Source organism: Malus sylvestris, chromosome 17, assembly GCF_916048215.2.
Source record: "Malus sylvestris chromosome 17, drMalSylv7.2, whole genome shotgun sequence".
NCBI classification, from domain to species: domain Eukaryota; kingdom Viridiplantae; phylum Streptophyta; class Magnoliopsida; order Rosales; family Rosaceae; genus Malus; species Malus sylvestris.
In genome coordinates, this window is record NC_062276.1 from 904,261 (window position 1) to 921,725 (window position 17,465).

The 17,465-nt window shown below is 39.2% G+C and overlaps 3 protein-coding genes across 3 annotated transcripts; 1 reads left to right on the plus strand and 2 right to left on the minus strand.

Moving 5' to 3' along the window:
* The first annotated feature begins 992 nt into the window (after positions 1–992).
* Positions 993–2,728, plus strand: LOC126610954 (probable adenylate kinase 7, mitochondrial). Its single transcript, XM_050279125.1, has 4 exons — positions 993–1,455; positions 1,588–1,728; positions 1,948–2,145; positions 2,292–2,728. The coding sequence occupies exons 1-4, from the start codon at positions 1,102–1,104 to the stop codon at positions 2,442–2,444; spliced, it is 846 nt and encodes a 281-aa protein (XP_050135082.1). The 5' UTR covers positions 993–1,101; the 3' UTR covers positions 2,445–2,728.
* LOC126610953 (uncharacterized) lies at positions 2,691–8,275 on the minus strand. The gene is made up of 9 exons (XM_050279124.1): positions 8,113–8,275; positions 6,512–7,298; positions 5,461–6,398; positions 4,891–5,188; positions 4,538–4,762; positions 4,016–4,189; positions 3,575–3,754; positions 3,378–3,491; positions 2,691–3,239 (listed from the first exon to the last, which is right to left on the minus strand). Exons 2-9 carry the CDS (start codon positions 7,220–7,222, stop codon positions 2,904–2,906), a joined length of 2,976 nt encoding a protein of 991 aa, XP_050135081.1. The 5' UTR covers positions 7,223–7,298; positions 8,113–8,275; the 3' UTR covers positions 2,691–2,903.
* Positions 8,276–11,514: 3,239 nt separating this feature from the next.
* On the minus strand, positions 11,515–15,948 carry LOC126609549 (probable inactive leucine-rich repeat receptor-like protein kinase At3g03770). The gene is made up of 8 exons (XM_050277395.1): positions 15,555–15,948; positions 13,873–15,363; positions 13,555–13,688; positions 12,857–13,100; positions 12,543–12,754; positions 12,423–12,454; positions 12,204–12,315; positions 11,515–12,104 (listed from the first exon to the last, which is right to left on the minus strand). Exons 2-8 carry the CDS (start codon positions 15,227–15,229, stop codon positions 11,880–11,882), a joined length of 2,316 nt encoding a protein of 771 aa, XP_050133352.1. The 5' UTR covers positions 15,230–15,363; positions 15,555–15,948; the 3' UTR covers positions 11,515–11,879.
* Positions 15,949–17,465: the final 1,517 nt, after the last annotated feature.

Consider the following 17,465-nt stretch of genomic DNA (forward strand, 5'->3'; position numbering starts at 1 on the left):
ATGGTTGCAATAGAGGAGGGGCGCTTGGTAGTGACGATTCTACAAATTTTATGGGGAAAGGGCTGATGCTGGTGATATTTAGAGTTCTTGGGTATTTTCATTTAGTGATAATTGTTTTTTTTTTTTAATTTGTAATAATTTTTTAAAGCAAGAAAAATTTGAAAAAGAAATATGTAGGGTTATTTTGGAAATAATGGTGAGTGGGAAAAGAGTTGATGTATTTTTTCACTTTTTATGGTGAGTGTAAATATAAGATGGGTGGGGAAATAAGACATTAGAGTAAGCAAATCACCACTCTTGTTTAAATAGATCCGATAACTCCACCTAAAGTTAATTTTATTTTGTACTAAATTTACCCCTTAGGCTTATAAATTGGGAAGAGAATCCAATCTACTTTGTGGAGATCATAAGGATTCTCAAATCCTAGTCATTCATAGTATATTGTACGATTAGTTTTCGTCAGAATCCAATAGATCCGACAAAATCCTAGTCATTCATAGTATATTGTAGGATTCTCAAATTCTATTTATTCATAGTATATTGTACAATATACTATGTTCGATTAATTTTAAATAAAAAAATCAAATAATTTTTTATCATACAATATACAATAAATAATTAAAATGTGAGGATCTATAGATCCGAATAGGATTGATTCAAATCCGGTAAGTTGCAGTTAATCAAATGCCCGTGAGTATGAAAGAAGGAATAGACCCGTGGCCAACACAAAGCAATTCTAGTCCAATGGAAAGAATTGACCAGAGGCTATCACCCACGTGGCACCCAGGCAACGACCCTCCACCATCTCTGGAGTCCTTGACCATATATATTTGAAACGTGTCTCTCCCATTTCGTTACCTAGGGTCCTAGAGCACTAACTAGTGAAATCATCCAGTAGGATACTGACACGTAGATAGTGCATGATAAACTGTGCACATGATACATGTGATCCGCACCCACACCGTAATCAAAGAGTAAATAGAGTCGGTGGCATAATTGGCCTCCACTGCTTTTGACATCAACAAAAACCCCGAACTTTCTCTCTCTTCCTCCTTCTCTCCCTCTAAAACCCTAGAGAAAGTGAGTTCGCCGGCCGCCACCATGGCCGTTCTCAGCCGCCTCCAAGTAGTTGCATCCCAGATCACGCGCCGGAGCCTCGGGAATCTGGAGCGCCGAGCCTACGGATCCGCAGTGGCTCAGCTGCAGTACGACGACGACTATTACTACGACGATCAGGATGAAGAGGAGGAACGGAGGAAGGCGACTCGAAATCGGATGCTGGACTCGGACGGGCGGGTCCCGGGGAGAGGTGTGCAGTGGGTGCTGATCGGAGACAGAGGCGCGAAGAAGCACTTGTACGCCGAGAGGCTCTCGAAGCTTCTGGAAGTTCCGCACATTTCTATGGGATCCCTCGTCCGCCAGGAGCTCAATCCTCGCTCTTCTCTCTACAAGCAGGTTAATTTCATTGTTTTCTTTCTCAATTAAATTTCTTTTGCAAGAATTAGGATTTTCTGGTGTAAAAATATTATTTTTCCCATTTTTTGGGAAGAAATTTGATTTTTTATTTATTTTTTGGTGGTAATTTAGATTGCGAATGCAGTCAATGAAGGGAAGCTTGTTCCGGACGAAGTGATATTTGCATTGTTGTCGAAGAGGTTGGAAGAAGGATACTATCGCGGCGAAAACGGATTCATTCTCGATGGGATTCCTCGAACAAGAACTCAAGCTGTGAGTTTTAACTTCTATGACAAGATCAGAATTTTACTTAATGGTTTGTGATTAGAATTTCGGGAAATTTGCAATGTACGCAAATAGAACTGGTTACAAACTTTTAATTAAGTCTTGAGGGAAACTAAACCGCGGCATGATTTCCGGAGAATTTTTGTAATTTCTGTGGGAAATTTGAATTTGTTCGTTTTGATGGAGACATTGTTTTGCTTGTTACAGGAGATTGTTGACCAAATTGCCGAGATTGATTTAGTGGTGAATTTCAAGTGCTCAAATGAGCACTTGGTGAAGAACAATCTAGGAACCCGAAACTTCTCTGCTTGCCGAGAATATCTTAGCATGGGCAACTCCGTTCGAAATCTGAATCTGCAGCCAAAGGAAGAACTTCTGAAATCTTCACCTGCTGATGCAGACCAGGTATTGCCATTGTTCTCTGTCTACATCTATTTGATGATTTCGACTTTGTTCTGTTTTATATGTTTGTTTATTTCCATCGAAAATTGTTAGTTAGGACAAGGAAATCATCGAAAAATGGGTAGTAATCTGTTTCTCTCTTATCTCAGACCAAGTCGCTGGAAGATTACTACAGAAAACAGAACAAACTCATTGATTTTCAGGTCAAAGCTGCGCCCGGAGAAACCTGGCAAGGGCTGTTGGCTGCGTTACATCTTCAGCATATAAACGCTGTCAGTTCTTCCCAGAAGCTCACCGCGTGATTACACTTCATCTGTGTCTTTTCCGGCTTTCCTTATCGGTTGCATTCCGGGAGTATTAAGTATATATTTAAGATGTGAGAGTTACAGAGTTTGGTTGGAATTCATGAGCGTTGAATGTTCCAACTTAGTTTTGATCCTGTAAGTGTTATTTTTGTCACCCGTGGCTTGCAGCACGAGAGCTACAAGTTTGTAATGTATTGAGAGAGACATGAAAAATCCCCCGGCGTTTTTTCGTCTAAAAGAATAAAATTGAACACTTTCTCTACTAGAATTCGATCACAAAAGACACTCTTAACCACTTGAATTTCAGCGTTTTCCGTTATTTTTGTACAGCGATATCAAAGATACAATGTTGTGACCAAAACTGGAGCACGGATTTACAAACTCCATTGAGGAACAGAAACAAATTATTCATCTGTGTATACTTGTGAATCGTGGACATATTTCTATATATTACAGCTACTCGCTGTTCGTCCAAACTTCCCGGAGGAGTTCATATCTGACAGCAGTTTGATTGCCATTTCCCTTTGATACCCAGCTGGGCTTCGTTGCAACAGGCGAAGACCGGGAAGAATCGATGAAGATTGAGGCCAAGGGTGAGTTCAGTTCATCAAGCTCATCATCACTGGTGTATGATTTTCTGAGCACCGAAGACCCACTTCTTCTCAGCTGTGATTGGCCTCCAACCTCTCCGATAATACTCGCAACGGAAGCTGTTGAGGGTGGCAAATAGACTGTACCAGCTCCGGTGTAGGGGACGTTTGTGACAGTGTCCTCCCCAGCCTCAAGAGCGTCCTATTTTACAACAAAAGAGACCAAAATTGGTTTTGATTTAATAGAGACTGCATGCTTCTTATGATTGTAACTACAAAATACAAATTCACCAGAAACATGCAGCTCCTCGAAAGAAATTGTTTTGAAATGGATGATTACCTCAGATTCCAGGGCTTGAAGCACTACGCCTGGAATTGGGTCGGTGTAAAATTCATCCGGGACAAAAGTGTCGAGAATCCTCTTGATCAGTGGTGCAGAAAATGCAGGGCATACCTTCAAAACAAAATCCAAGCACCATGAATAAGAACTGAAAAATGCTCAGAGTCTGATTGAAAGGTCTGAGAATTGTGCCGAACCTCTTTTCTGATGGATTTACTTAAGAGCAAGTCCTTCGGGAGCATCATGAGATCACTCAATGCGTTAAGGAGATGGAAAGACTTGAACGATTTATCTTGTCTCTCGTCATTGACATCTTCAAGTGAGTCATCATCGTCCATACCAAATAGGTCAGTTAGCCATCTTGACCAGTTCCCAATCTGATAACCATGACCATAAATGGAGAAAAAAAGAAGTTAGTATTCCTTACATATAACATAAGAGAGATGCAAATTTGACGAGGTACACCCAGAATAATGAGACTCAGGGATTATGAAGTACAGGATGCGAATTTGATGGAACTCGGAAGTGTTTTGTTCTATATGGCTTTCAGTCCAATGCACATAACTATCTGATTTGAATCAAAGATTTAGTGCACACGTATATACTTTTGCCTAGAGAGATTCATGAATAAGGCTTACCGCACTCTTCAGTTGTGCACCAGCCCCAAAACTTGATTTCCCAGCTGGAATTGGAAGAACCTTCAAATCACTAATGGGATCGGACACCGGATCAGTTGGGATCTCATCAGAAGATTCGCGAAGAATAGCATTGAACATTGCCACATCTAGTCTAGCAACAGATTGTTCCATTACCTAAACACATGACAGTGGCAGAGATATCATGCAATTACAATGCCAAATTTAAAGGAGAGAAATTTGCATCGATCAATAACATATGAAACAGCAGATGGCACTTTACTGCAGTGGCGGAAAGCAATCATGCCTATGCACCCTGGTGCGGGTTCAATCCCCACCGAGCCCCCTCCCCCCTAACAACTAACAATTTAACACACTAACACTACCGTTTGTTAAAAAAAACATATGAAACAAAATCATCCTGCGAGATTGCTATTCACAAGATTCAGATATCTTCGAAGAAAAAAAAGATATTTATTAATATCAATACGTAATGATGGAAATATCTGTGATATATGGATATACCAATCTCGCCAACAAAGGCAAGCAGCCACACTCATGTCCCTCAGCTCGTACTGGACAGAGTCTTTCACAAGCATCCCTGAAAGCCTTCTTCCAAAGGTCTAATGAAAAGTTAATTCGCTCTTGATCAATTGAACTAGATGTCCTTTTATACTTTTTCCTCGACCCAGAATCGGCACCTTCACTATTTGCCTTCACAGCGACAGACTGCATATGGGGAGTCAAAGTCTGAAAATATAACAGTGAAAGAATCAGACACAAGACCTCATGAAATTCATTCGATAAGATAGTTTTGAAATTCTAGATTTGAAGAAAATTCAATGCGGAAATACAGAGGAAAAGAGTTATTCTATGACCTGCCACCAGATAGATTCAACTATCCGTGAAAAGATCCACGATTCAATCTTCTCCAGTGTAGACATAAAGGTTTGCGGGTTCTCACAGTCACCAAAACTTCCATTCAAGAGCTTCATTCCTTCTTTCTTCCCAGAAGATGGAGCCTTCCATTTAATTGAAGACGGTACATTATTTTTTACTTTTCCAGCACCATTCCTGTCAATAGAAGGCCCTGCCAACATAGGTAATTTTGATTCACCAGCAACCTGGCTTACTATTGTTCTCAACACGATAGAATTTGACAGCCAGTATGTTAGTCTGCAATCAGAGAGAGAAGGAAAATGAACAAGTGCATCAAACAAACATGAAAACTTAATTCATGTAATTCATATATGCAGTTCTTCTTTGGATCTTCATTCAGTACCCTGATTTTCAAATACCAAAGTTCCACCAATTTGTTAAAAGTTCACACTTAACGATTGAAATCTAACGAGCTCTGGAAACTTTTGCTTCAAGGGATCAATCTCAAAGGCAACATGACTGTAAATAAGACAAAGAAAATGCAGAAAATAAGCACCTCTAGAACGTACCTTGGGACATCATTCCCACACGCTTTTGCAACCAAAACTAGTCCTGAGACAATACTTTTAGCTGCACTGGCCCTCCTAAAACGGGAACTTTCTTTGCAAGCATGAAGATACAGCCTAGAAAGGCGCCGAGCTGGAGCATGGACCTTACTCATGGAACTTCCATGCTCAGCAACTACTGAATAAAGGGCAGCCTCAACAGCCGCAGCTTCTCTCAATTCTCCCTCAAGCAACTTAATTCTGTTTTCCATCTGATGGATTTTGCTTTCTAAGATCACACTTCTTGAATCCCTAGGATATACTTTAGCATCTTTTCTTACAATACCTGCACCATTCTGTGCTTCTCCCTGAATACCAGTTAATGCATTCTTAGCCGAGTCAATCGGTGACCTAACAGACTTAACATGCTTCATATTTTCCTTCGTGCCGATAGGAATTTCCTTTCCATTAGCCTCATGCGCAATGGATGATTCACTTTCCCAAGAATGCTTTTCCTCATCAAAACTTTGTCTTCCATCTCCATTTTCTTCTTGTTGCTTTCTTTCGTTGTCCTCAGTAGAACTATCATCACTAACTGCAGCCTCCAGGCAACCCCTGCCATCAACAACCTTATCATTAACATCGTGAGCTAAGTGATCATGGCCATTGCTTCCCATGCTGGCCTTTCCATTAAAAGATGCTGATGGAGAAGCCTCTGCACCAACAGTTTTTAGGATTCTTGAAATTGAGCTGGGAGAGTTGGCTACTGAAGCATTACCATTTACTGGGCTTCCAGGGTCAGAAGATAGGTCGATTGATGATGAGCATGATGAACTTCCCTTCATATATTCATGTAGTGCATTCTGAGCCGTTAAATTTGGTTTTTCGAGTCCTAGTTTTGAGTGTAAGGCCTGTTTCTCGTTATCACCTTCAGTGCTATGAAGCCCCGTCTCTTGTCCCATCTGCAATCCAATGCGGAATTGTTAAATGACATATTAGTATATTATCATTTTAGCGGTCACAGTGACAACTTTCCATCCAAAACAGAAAAAATAAAAACTAGGTGAATCATTACCTCTTGTTTTCGAGGATACATAGTGCGATTTGTTTCTAAAGTGGAAGATATTGTTTGAGACGAGTGCGAGGAAACATCATCATCAGTGAAAGAGGCAACTTCCACTTCCTCAACATATTCCTCATTCATCAAGGCCGAAACAGATTCACTGCCAGCATTGTCCAGTGATACTCCTCTCGACAAGCTACCCCTAGATGAGGAGCTAGTGCGGCCCTTCACAACAGGCTGAATCTTGATATACAAAACTGGTTGATCAGTGTTCCTATAGTTCCTCTTACTGTTCATTGGAGCGGTAACGCTTATGGTCTCCTTCACGATACCATGATCTGCTAAATCTATAATGGCAGTGGCCAACAACTGGCCTTTAGGGTTGTCCCTCCGAGGCTCATACAAATGTAACTCTAACAAATTCTTTTGAAATGTATCACTACCACCACCACCTTTAACTGACATATCTCTTAGCAGAGTCACCGGTAACCTGAAAGACTGATTGAATTCAATTTTTCCCTCACCAACAACGGACCCAATTGAGGGGACAACAGGGCTGGTGGTCCCCGAATTGCGGTCACCATTTTCCCACTGAATCAACACAGTACGAAGTGATCTGAGCGACTGTGATGGGGGCCAAGGCTTAATATCCTGAATATGAATGTGATAATCAATTTGAACCGTGCTGCCCCGACGGCTCTTGGCTTTTACTCCTAGACCCATTGTTGCAGAAACACACAGCAGACTTTTCTCCAATGTGTTCAAGAATTCACATTCACAAAGCTTTATACTCCACACACTTGAGATACAAACAAAACCAGAAAATCATTTCAATCAGCAACAAAATTACGAGTTTAGCATTCCTAAATGTCAAAAATATGAATAAAACTGTTACATCTGATGGAAAACAAACTCATTGAAGATCAAACGCCAACACTAGAAAGATTAAAGAACATTAATTTTTAATGAAAAAAGTGACTGAAATTGGCAAAAAAGAGCTCAAAAATCACAAACTGAGCTCACCAACCACAACAATAAGCATCATTAGGAAAAATAATAACAATAATGCATAAATATATTTCACAAAAAATGGCAATAAATTAGGAATTAAGGTTAGAAAAATATTTCATTCGTCACCAAAAAGGTAATAAAAAAGGACGACCCAAGCCAACAGTGCTCCTCACATAGCGAGGGTTGGAGGAAACGTCTATCGTCCAAGGCATTACACTTACTTTACAAAGAGACTGTTTCCACAACTAGAACGGATGACCAAAAAGGTAATGCTTGATGGAAGCCAAACTCATTGAATATCGAACGCCGCCGACACTCAAAAGATGGAAATTAATAATTTTTTAAGAAAAATGCGACTCTAATTAGCACAAAAACAGCTCAAAAATCAAAAACTGAGCTCAGCTACTAAAATATTTCCTAAATTTGCTTCTTAAGCATCCGATCCACATACTCCAAACTCACGCAAGCTCAAAGCAAACAGATTTATCACAATGTACGCCATCAAATTAAACAAAAATCAATAAAATTGCAGATTATCAGAAGCAAATGAAAAATTGATTAAAAAATTAGATGAATAATTAAGAAAAATAAAGATCATTTACCAGTAAATTTAATTCAGTGGCCAAAAATTGGAGAAATGCGTGGGAGCGAGACGAGAGAGACGAATCGTTCTACGGACGGTGGTGAGAGTGAGTGTCCAGCTGATTACGAATTTAAAATAGTGCGGATGTTGAAAAAGGTGAAGCTGACAGCAGCGATTTGGGAATTTCCAAAAAAATTAAATAAAATAATATATTTTTATGGATAAATTGAGGTTTTGAAATTAACCCTTTAAAATATTTTTTTTGGTAAATTAATCCCCTGAATTATTTAAAATTAGTCAATTAACCCATTGTGGTTAGATTGCGAAATCAGATCTGTCAAATTCAAGGGTAAATAAGTCATTTCATTATTAATTGTTATTTGTCAGATATAACCACCAATAAAATTTTGACACATGATACAAAATAATTCAAAAATATATAGCATAATGAGAAAACATAAAAAACCAAACTTTTACATAACGAATTATCTCACATTATCATAACACATTATTTTGTTTTCACATGTTACAATTACATTGTTGGTTATAATTGACAAGTAAGAATTGATGAAGGAATGACTAATTTTCCTTTGAATTTCCAAAATAGTGGATAGAATTTACCGATAAAGAGTCAATTAACTTATTTTAAATAATTCAAGGGATTAATCTACCAAGAAGATAGTTCAGAAAATCAATTTCAACTAAAATAATTGTTCACAGTTTATCTTATTTTTATAAGCCCGAGAAAATTTATTATTTCTGTCCAAAGAGGTGATGAAACGACGTCGTGCTGGCGGGGATGTGGTTCGGTGTCTGGACGGTCGTTGTCGTTTCAACGTTGGCTGATTGCGACGGCGCTGCTGAAATGCTCCTCTCACCTAATAAATTACAACTCGTCGTTGGAACTCGGAGAGCGTGTGCAACCGTCGCGCGGAAAGAAAGTTTGACTTGGGCGCTGACTCAGTTGGATCCGAGCTTGAAATGCATGCGAAGACTTTTGTCGTGGTGATGCCCGCGCTTTTGTTGCTTGGCTGGCTTGTACTCGCCGACACACTGCTGTTGCCATCGGATACTTATCGGTCAAGTCGTCAAAACACAACCCGCGAGATAATGGACCCCGCGCTCCCATCAGAATAGCCGTTACATTTTTTGTTTGGGCCACGGACCACCGAATTTGAGAGTAAGAATTAAAATTGTGTGTGCATAACGTTTGTTCTTTAAAAAATAAGTGTATATTGATATGTTATTTTTAGAATAATGATATTGACATACTATTGATGGTGAATTGATTGTCTGGATTGGAAGTGGAGGATGAATTAGAGATTGGCATGGTAACTGGCTCATTGGTCTTGTTGCTAGAAAAAGGAGTTTGGAAAGTTCTCTGTGCTGATTTTTGGGTTTTGTTTTATGGGTTGAAAATAACTAAAGCTAGAAACTTCTTATGTGGAGGTTGATTCTGCTTTAGTGGTCTCTCTCGTTTATAGTTCTCCTAGCCTTAATCATCATCTCTATGGTCTTGTCTTGGATTGCAGAAGTTTGATAAAAAAAAATTGGAGTTACGATTTATAACATGTTCATAGCGAGCGTAATTTTACAACTGACAGATCAGCCAAACTGCCTACGCAAATAAGTGATCATCTGTACGTAAGTATCATAAAACTGGAGCTGGAATTGGACCCTTTACCTGTCTGTCTGTCATCAAACTACCTACTTCCTCTGGTAATGGAATCAAGTTTGTATGTGCTTAAAATGTAAGCATATTATGCTACAAGGCATATTAATATATAGTATCTAGAGAAGGAGGAGGAGCTAAGTTAGGAGTAGGTTGAAATGTCCACTTTTACCAAGAACACATTGTCCACTTCAAGGTAGTCAAATTTTATAATTAAGGTTGGGGAAGACAACCAACCTTTGGTTGGATTCTCATATTTAATATTCTAATAATCTCATAATGATTTTTCATAAAGTTTGATATGATTTAGAGTAAGATAATGATTCGAAGCAGACCTGACAAAAGAGTCGTGGTTGTCGTGTTCATATCGTTTTCATGTCGTACTTGTTATCTTAAGAGGGCGAATCGTGTTAAATTCAATTTCTTAACGACTTTTAACATGTGACCCAATGACGACCCAATTCGTTAATGGGTCATGTCAGGTTAACGAGTCATGCAAGAATTTGTCATGTTTAATGTTTAGATATGGCAAACAATATCTTATCGGGTTTTTAGCAAATAACTCGATAACGACCATACGTGTTAAAGGGTTGACCCGAAACTTATTATTTCATCGTTCGTATCGGGTTAACGTGTCGTGCAATAAATTGTCAGGCCTAAGCCCAAGCATTGTCTACCACCAATATCACAGTTATTATTCCAACTTAACCACCTATTACTAAGTGTTGAGTTTTATCAGAAAATGCATCGATGATATTAGAAGTGTAAACTCTCGGAAATTATATATTATTTTGTCAATTTTTTTTTTTGTCAAAATATTACTTTGTCATTTGACTCATATAAGATCATATTCTCGAACAGATATAACCCTCTTTTTTCTTTTCATGCATACTTCTCTTTATGTCTAATTTTTTTTATTAAATAAAGTCAGACGAGAATCGAATTTGTTAAACAACAATGTGCATGAAAATTAAATTCAAATTCTTTATTATTATTATTTTATTTTTTTTAATCGAATTCTTTATCTTCCTTATCTTATTTTGTAAGTATCCCACACCACATTACCTCTTCACACAGTTCTGCAGATTTCTTTTGAAATAAGAAAGCAAAGCACGTGAGCGGAGAAATTGTTCACCTGTCCTTGTAACGTGAGAACCACCATTGTTTTTTTTTTTAATTTTGTTTAATTCCCCACCTTGATTAACTTAATCATACAATTAACAATCACCTTTCTTTAGTAATTAGCGTGCATCTATGATTACCATATTAATATATACCGACTCCTTTTTTTTCCTTGATACAAGCAATGTTCGGGGACCGAGAAGATAACAAGATGACCTCGTGTTTAGTTGTGGGTGTTCGTAACTAATTGAGTTACAAATCTGCTTGTTTTTGTATACCAACTTTAGCTCATATCACTAGGATTGGCAAATGGATTGTGTTTGTCGTTATTGTTTCATACATGTTATCTTAACGGGTTGTGTCGTGTCAAACTTATTATCTTAATCGGTTCTTAACTTGTGATCCGATATTGACCCAAACGGTTCATTATTTTCGTGTCAGATTAACGAGTCATGTAAGAAATTGACATTACTAATGACTAGATCTGACAAAATATATCTTATTAAAATATATTTTATCAGGTTCTTAACAAATAATTCTATAACAACTTGACTCATAAATGGATTCTTAATGAGTAACCCGATAATGACCCGATTCGTCCCGATAATGACCCGATTCGTTAGCAAGTTGCCTTGAAACTTATTTTCGTATCATTTCGTGTTGCGTTAATAAGTCGTAAAAAAATTGCAAGCTTACATATCACCCCAAGGACCAGAGCCCCATACTCTGGAATATCAAACTTCACGACTCACTATTATTTGTACTAATGAAAAGCCCAAACCTAGCAATCAACAACCTCTACATTTTCACACGGCTACGCAGCCAACAGTGAAGAAACGCAGCCCAAATGCAGGCCTACTACCTAGTTTATCTTTACAATCCTGCCTCTCGGAGAAATTTCTCAATGTGACCATCATACTGCCACATGTTAACGTGATCTCGCTTCTCAGCTGTCGCATAGGCTGTAAGGTCACAACTGACTAGGAGGAGTCTTACGACGTAGAATCGGATTTCTGATCACTATCAGCAGTGGCTTGCACTTGAGCTGCATACTGCAAGTTCCAAAGAACATCCTCGAACGAGGGACGAGCTGCCACTTCTGGAGATATGCATTTTTTTGTTATGGATACCACGATCGATAAAGACTCTTGCGAGCAAGTCGTCAACACAATCGGGTCCACAATTCTTCTTCGACCATCTTGGCTGCCAAACGATGCCTGCATTTTCGGTTCATCACAACACACATCAAAATTACAGTTCCACATGAAACATTTCGAATGTTATTCTACAAAAATCGAAACTTTACTTTGGCGTACCATTTCATTTAGCAGAAATGTTTCCCCTTTTCCGCTCACGATAGGCCCAACCAGTGATTCGAGTAGGATAAATCCGAAGTTGTAAACATCACCCTCCATATTTGTTTTATTCCTGCAAAAAGGAACAACAAAACTAACTATTATACTCAACTTTTGAATTGTTAAAACTGCAGTAATCTGCTGGAAAGCTACTTTGTAGACAATAGGTTACATTCTTACCACGATTTTGTTTTCGGGCCTTCTCCCTTTGCCTGCAGAAGAAATAGAACGGCATCAGAATAACTTGGAACTGTACTTACGAATGCAAAGTCGAAAAGTAAAATGAGTGAAGAAACATGCCACGAGTTTTTCACTTTCATCTGTGATGATGGACATTCCATAGTCACTCAACTTTGCGATCCGATGCTCATCAAGCAATATATTGTTTGTTTTCAGTCGGTTGTTGAAGCAACCTGGAATAACCCCGGTGTGAAGAAAGTCCACGGCCTTCGCAACTCCCATGAGAATTGCCAATCTATCAGACCACTTGAGAACCTTCTCCGGATAGTTTTCTACACATATGCGCACAGCTTGGTTAGAATTTGAGAGAATTCCATACAAACCCTATGATAAACTTTAAAAATACGCTTCCATGCACACATGCAAATACTGACCTGACAGATAGGTACGGTAGTTCCCACCAGAGACAAATTCATTCACAAGGAAGATTCTGTTGCCACTGGAATCATCGTGTCCACCAGTGTCGATGCAATAACCCAATAGGCCAGCCAAGTGTGGATGATGAAGCTTGGAGAGCAAATCCAGCCGAACTTTAAGGTTTTGAATTGAATATTTCTTCAATATAGTGAGAGATCGGATTGCAACATAGGTCCCATTTTCCAACCTTCCCTTGTAAAGCTGAAAGCAAAAGAATGAAAATAACAGGTCAAAATCAAGAATCCGGAGAGCTTAAGGGTGCGTTTGGTACGTGGGACGGGACGGGACGGAACGGGACGAGGCGTTCCGTCCCGCGTTTGGTACGCCAAAAATGGGTGGAACGGGCTGTTCCACGGGACAGATTTTGGGTGTTTTTGCGTCCCACCTCCCCCCTGGAACGGGTTTGTTCCACGTCTGTGGAACACAATGTTTTACCATTTTAAGACAAATATACCCCATGTCTTTTTCAAAAATTACACCTTCGTTCCGTCCCGTCCCGTCTGCGTACCAAACGCACCTAAGTGATCACTAAATAATTCCAAGCCCATTAAACTCCTATCCCGGTTACTACTCATAGTTTTGAGCTTGATAGTTAAAAAATTGGATGTTTCAAGCAAACTATTATATCTACAGCATTTCTAAACCAGAAGGGTACCTTTCCCATGGAGCCTTCACCCATAAACATAGATGAATCGAAGTTGTCTGTTGCTTCCTTCAACTGTTCAAGCGAAAATATACGACTCGCTGGGGCACCGTGTGTGTCTAACTTCGCTGCTTGAGATATGAATCCTACAAAGGGTACAATACAAATGTTACCATCTTAAGTTTCGTAGCTACTCAAACATGATTGTTGTCTGTATTCATAGATTTCAGAGCAGAAATTTGATATGCATTATTCGTTATGAAATGTCATGCCTTGTGTTTGGGGCAACAGAAATAATAACAAAGTATAGCCTGATTGGTTATAACTTACTTGCGTTTGCGACGAGTTCAGAGCAATAACCATTTGGTGAATTATCTGGCACGGCCTTTGCAAATATGTTGTGCTCAACCGTCCTTCTAGAACGGTATCTTCGACAAAAGAAAAGAACCCCAAATACCAAAAGTAGTAAAACAAGAACAGCTCCAGCGATAACAGCAACTAGCACGACAGTTCCTCTTCCCCTAGATTGTTTGCTCCTTGCAAGAGCTTCTCTGCAGTATGAAACCTGATGCTGGTGTCGAGAATCAACTGACAGACAATTTCCGTTCAGTTGAACAACTCTCTCATCTGAAGGACTGCCTAGGCAAGACGGAAGATCACCTATGAACTTGTTATTAGAAATATCAACAAACCCAAGTTTTCCACCACAATTTAGCTTGTCTGGGAATGCTCCGCTCAGCGTATTGGATGCTAAATTCAGATAACTGATGTTTGACAAAGAGAACAAAGCAGAGGGCGGTGCTCCGGTAAGATAATTGAATGAGAGATCAAGGTGCTGAAGCTGACCCAAATCACCAAATTGTGCAGGAATCTTTCCGGAGAATGAGTTCTTGCTAAGAAGAGCTGTAACCAACGCTTTTGGCATCCTTGGTAGTTCGGAATCTAATTGATTTTCTCTCAAGTCCAAGACATGCAGGCTGCTTAAAGTAGCCATATCAGGTAACTTTCCAGAGAGCTCATTGTGAGACAAAGCAATGACAGTGAGTGTCTTGATTCTGCATAACGAAGAAGGAAACTTGCCCTTCAAACGATTGTTCTTTAAGCTCAAAACAGTGAGATTCGACAACGAGTCCAACCACTCAGGGACAGTTTCATTGAAATAATTGCTCTCCAGTGTTAGGGTCTGAAGTTTCACAATTCTGGATATTTTCGCCGGAATGGAACCAAACATGAAATTTGAGCTCAAGTCCAAGACTTCAAGCGAAGATAACCGATGAATCTTATCAGGAAGCGGACCCCAAAGCCCCAAAGACACTAAGCTAAGAACCCTCAAACTAGGCAACCTTGACAATGTGGTGAAAAAAGAATCAATCTCAAAATTCTCAGACAGTGTCTGGTTGGGAATTGCAAATCCATTGAAACCACTCACATTAACAAGCTTATAATCTCCCATAATTTTGAGCTCAGTGACTGAATTGCCCTGGCATGAAATGCTCACATGAGCAGTGGAAGACAGGTTACAGAGGTCTCCACTGTAATTTCCCCAAATTTCTAATGAGGGAGGGTACTCTAAATGCTTCCTCAACTGCAACAACACCTGGCTCTGAGAGGTTTGCAATTCATGGGTTCTTGGAAGGAACAAAACCCATGACACAATTACTGAAACTAACAAGTAAAAATATCTCATTGCGGTAAAAATTCTTACAGCTCGACTCCTAAATTCTAAGCTTTCTGTTACTCTCAAAGTTTCATGAAAGTTCCTCAGTGCCCAAAATTCTGTGATCCCTCCATGCAAATTTCACTCGGCAAGTTTCCTTTTTCCTGGATAATGTTGAATGATTGAACAAGTTGGTTAAAAAGTTAAAAACCCATGTGAAAAACAAGGATTAAGCATTCAAAGGAAGCATCTTTAAGAAATTTTCCGGAAAAAAACAGAGAAAAAAGCACAACCCAGAAGAAAAAATGGGGAGAGAAATAAAATGCAGATAAGGTAGGAGGAAGAAGAGACAAACCTTGAGAGTTGGAAGTACCAAAAACACCATTAAAGAGCAGCTCCCACAGTGATGTTCTTGGTCAGTGAATGTTTGTGTAGAGAAGAAATGGTGGAATGGTAGTTGGAGAAGACCGTACAGGACAGCGTCGAAGCATTTACTTCTGGTTGTTCTGTGAGAGTAGAAACTGACAAACCGCCATTAATGGGGCCGATTTTTGTCTGAGGGACAGAAATGCAAGTGGAAAGGCAAAGGCTCGAAGGTTGAGGAAAAATGGCACCAAATCCGTAAATTAATAGAAAAACTTTGGGTTCTTTTAATTATTGGTGTCCTGGAAAATGCAGTTCGTTGATTCTCGTGAACTGCCTAACATTCCGCTGGTAATTGCAGTAGCGGCACCACATGGTTTTTCCCTCTCTCGGTGGTGCCATACTGCTATTTGATAGGTGCTTGATATGACCAAACTGTCCCTGCTTATTGTGACAGTATATCAAGTCAACGTAAATTTCATTATGTCTCTCAGTGTATGATACTCACCGTATGAATGAAATGTTTCATTTAAAGAAAAAGTGAATGAAACGTTAAATATGCGGCTTAGCATCCATCTTAAAGTATACTATACATTGGGCAAACTAGACAATCTCATTAAGCTAATCAAACAATAATGGCGTGTTACAGTATATCAAACTAATCACGCAACGTTATATGCCTAAACGAGTTTAAATGGGCAATTTAGTAAAAAAATAACAGTAAGTACGTGGAAAGGTCACAGGTTCTGAAATTGAGAGTTAAAGTTAAAGTGGAGCATTTAGTGTAAAAAAGTAAGGAGGGAAGTGGTAGGGCAATCGGACCGTTGGAGCAAGTTGCACAGCCACAGCCACAGCACGGACTGGGATCACCTCCGGAGCAAACTGAGCAAAGCATCTCATCCTTCCATTTTTGATCACGTGGTCAGAAATAAATTTTAATATTAAAAATTCTCACGCAAAACAAGGTAAGATGAAAAAGGAAGGATGGGATGTTTTGCTCGATTGCTCCGGAGGCTGAGATCCGGAGGTGATCCCAGTCCCACCAGCACGTGCTCTGCAAAGCTGTACACTTTTAGAATCCCATGAAACTCTGATTGCAAATTATTATAATTATAATTAAGCCATGATTAGTATAAAGAGGCGAGTTCAAATTTTCTGAACCCAAAACTATCTTCTTATGCTGCCGTCATATTGTGTGGTGTGTGGTGGTAGAGAAACTTATTTATTGTGACATTTTAAGTCAATAACGCACTAGAACAAGTCTAGACATACTTCCTATGGCGGTAGGTTCCATTTTCTACACACGCTCGCCAATATGCCTCTCTCCGCTTTTACTAGAGAAGATATATGTACTTATGAAGTGTTGAGGTCATTTTAAATAACTCATGCAATGTTACGTGTTATTGACTTAAGATTCAGTCACAATAAACGTCCTGGAAGTTGTGAGATCAAATATTCTGAACCCAAAATATAGGTGTGGCCTCCATGTGACCCTAATCTCTTATTGTTTGACGCATACTAAGTTTATGACAACAAAATTAAAAAAAGTTAAGTTTATAAACACGTATCAGTCAATAACTGAATGGCAATAAGAAACCACACCAATTTTAGGTGGAGAATATTTAGTCTTGAAAGTCGTACTTGTGGAGGTAGGTTTCCACTGTGGAGATCCCACTTGAGCGCCTAAAAAGGGGCATAGAAGTTGGAGCGTTGTTAATGGTTGTATGCTGTCGTTGGGCCAGACAAAGAGGAAGAGGAAGGCATGTTGTAGGGTTTTGGCTTTTGCCTTTGGAATTTGAATTTCTTCGTGTTTGGATTTGGCATCTCATTCGGTCAATCCCAAGTGCAGTTTGCATAACATGATAAACTTTTGCTTTACAATTATATATGTCATTTGTTTGGG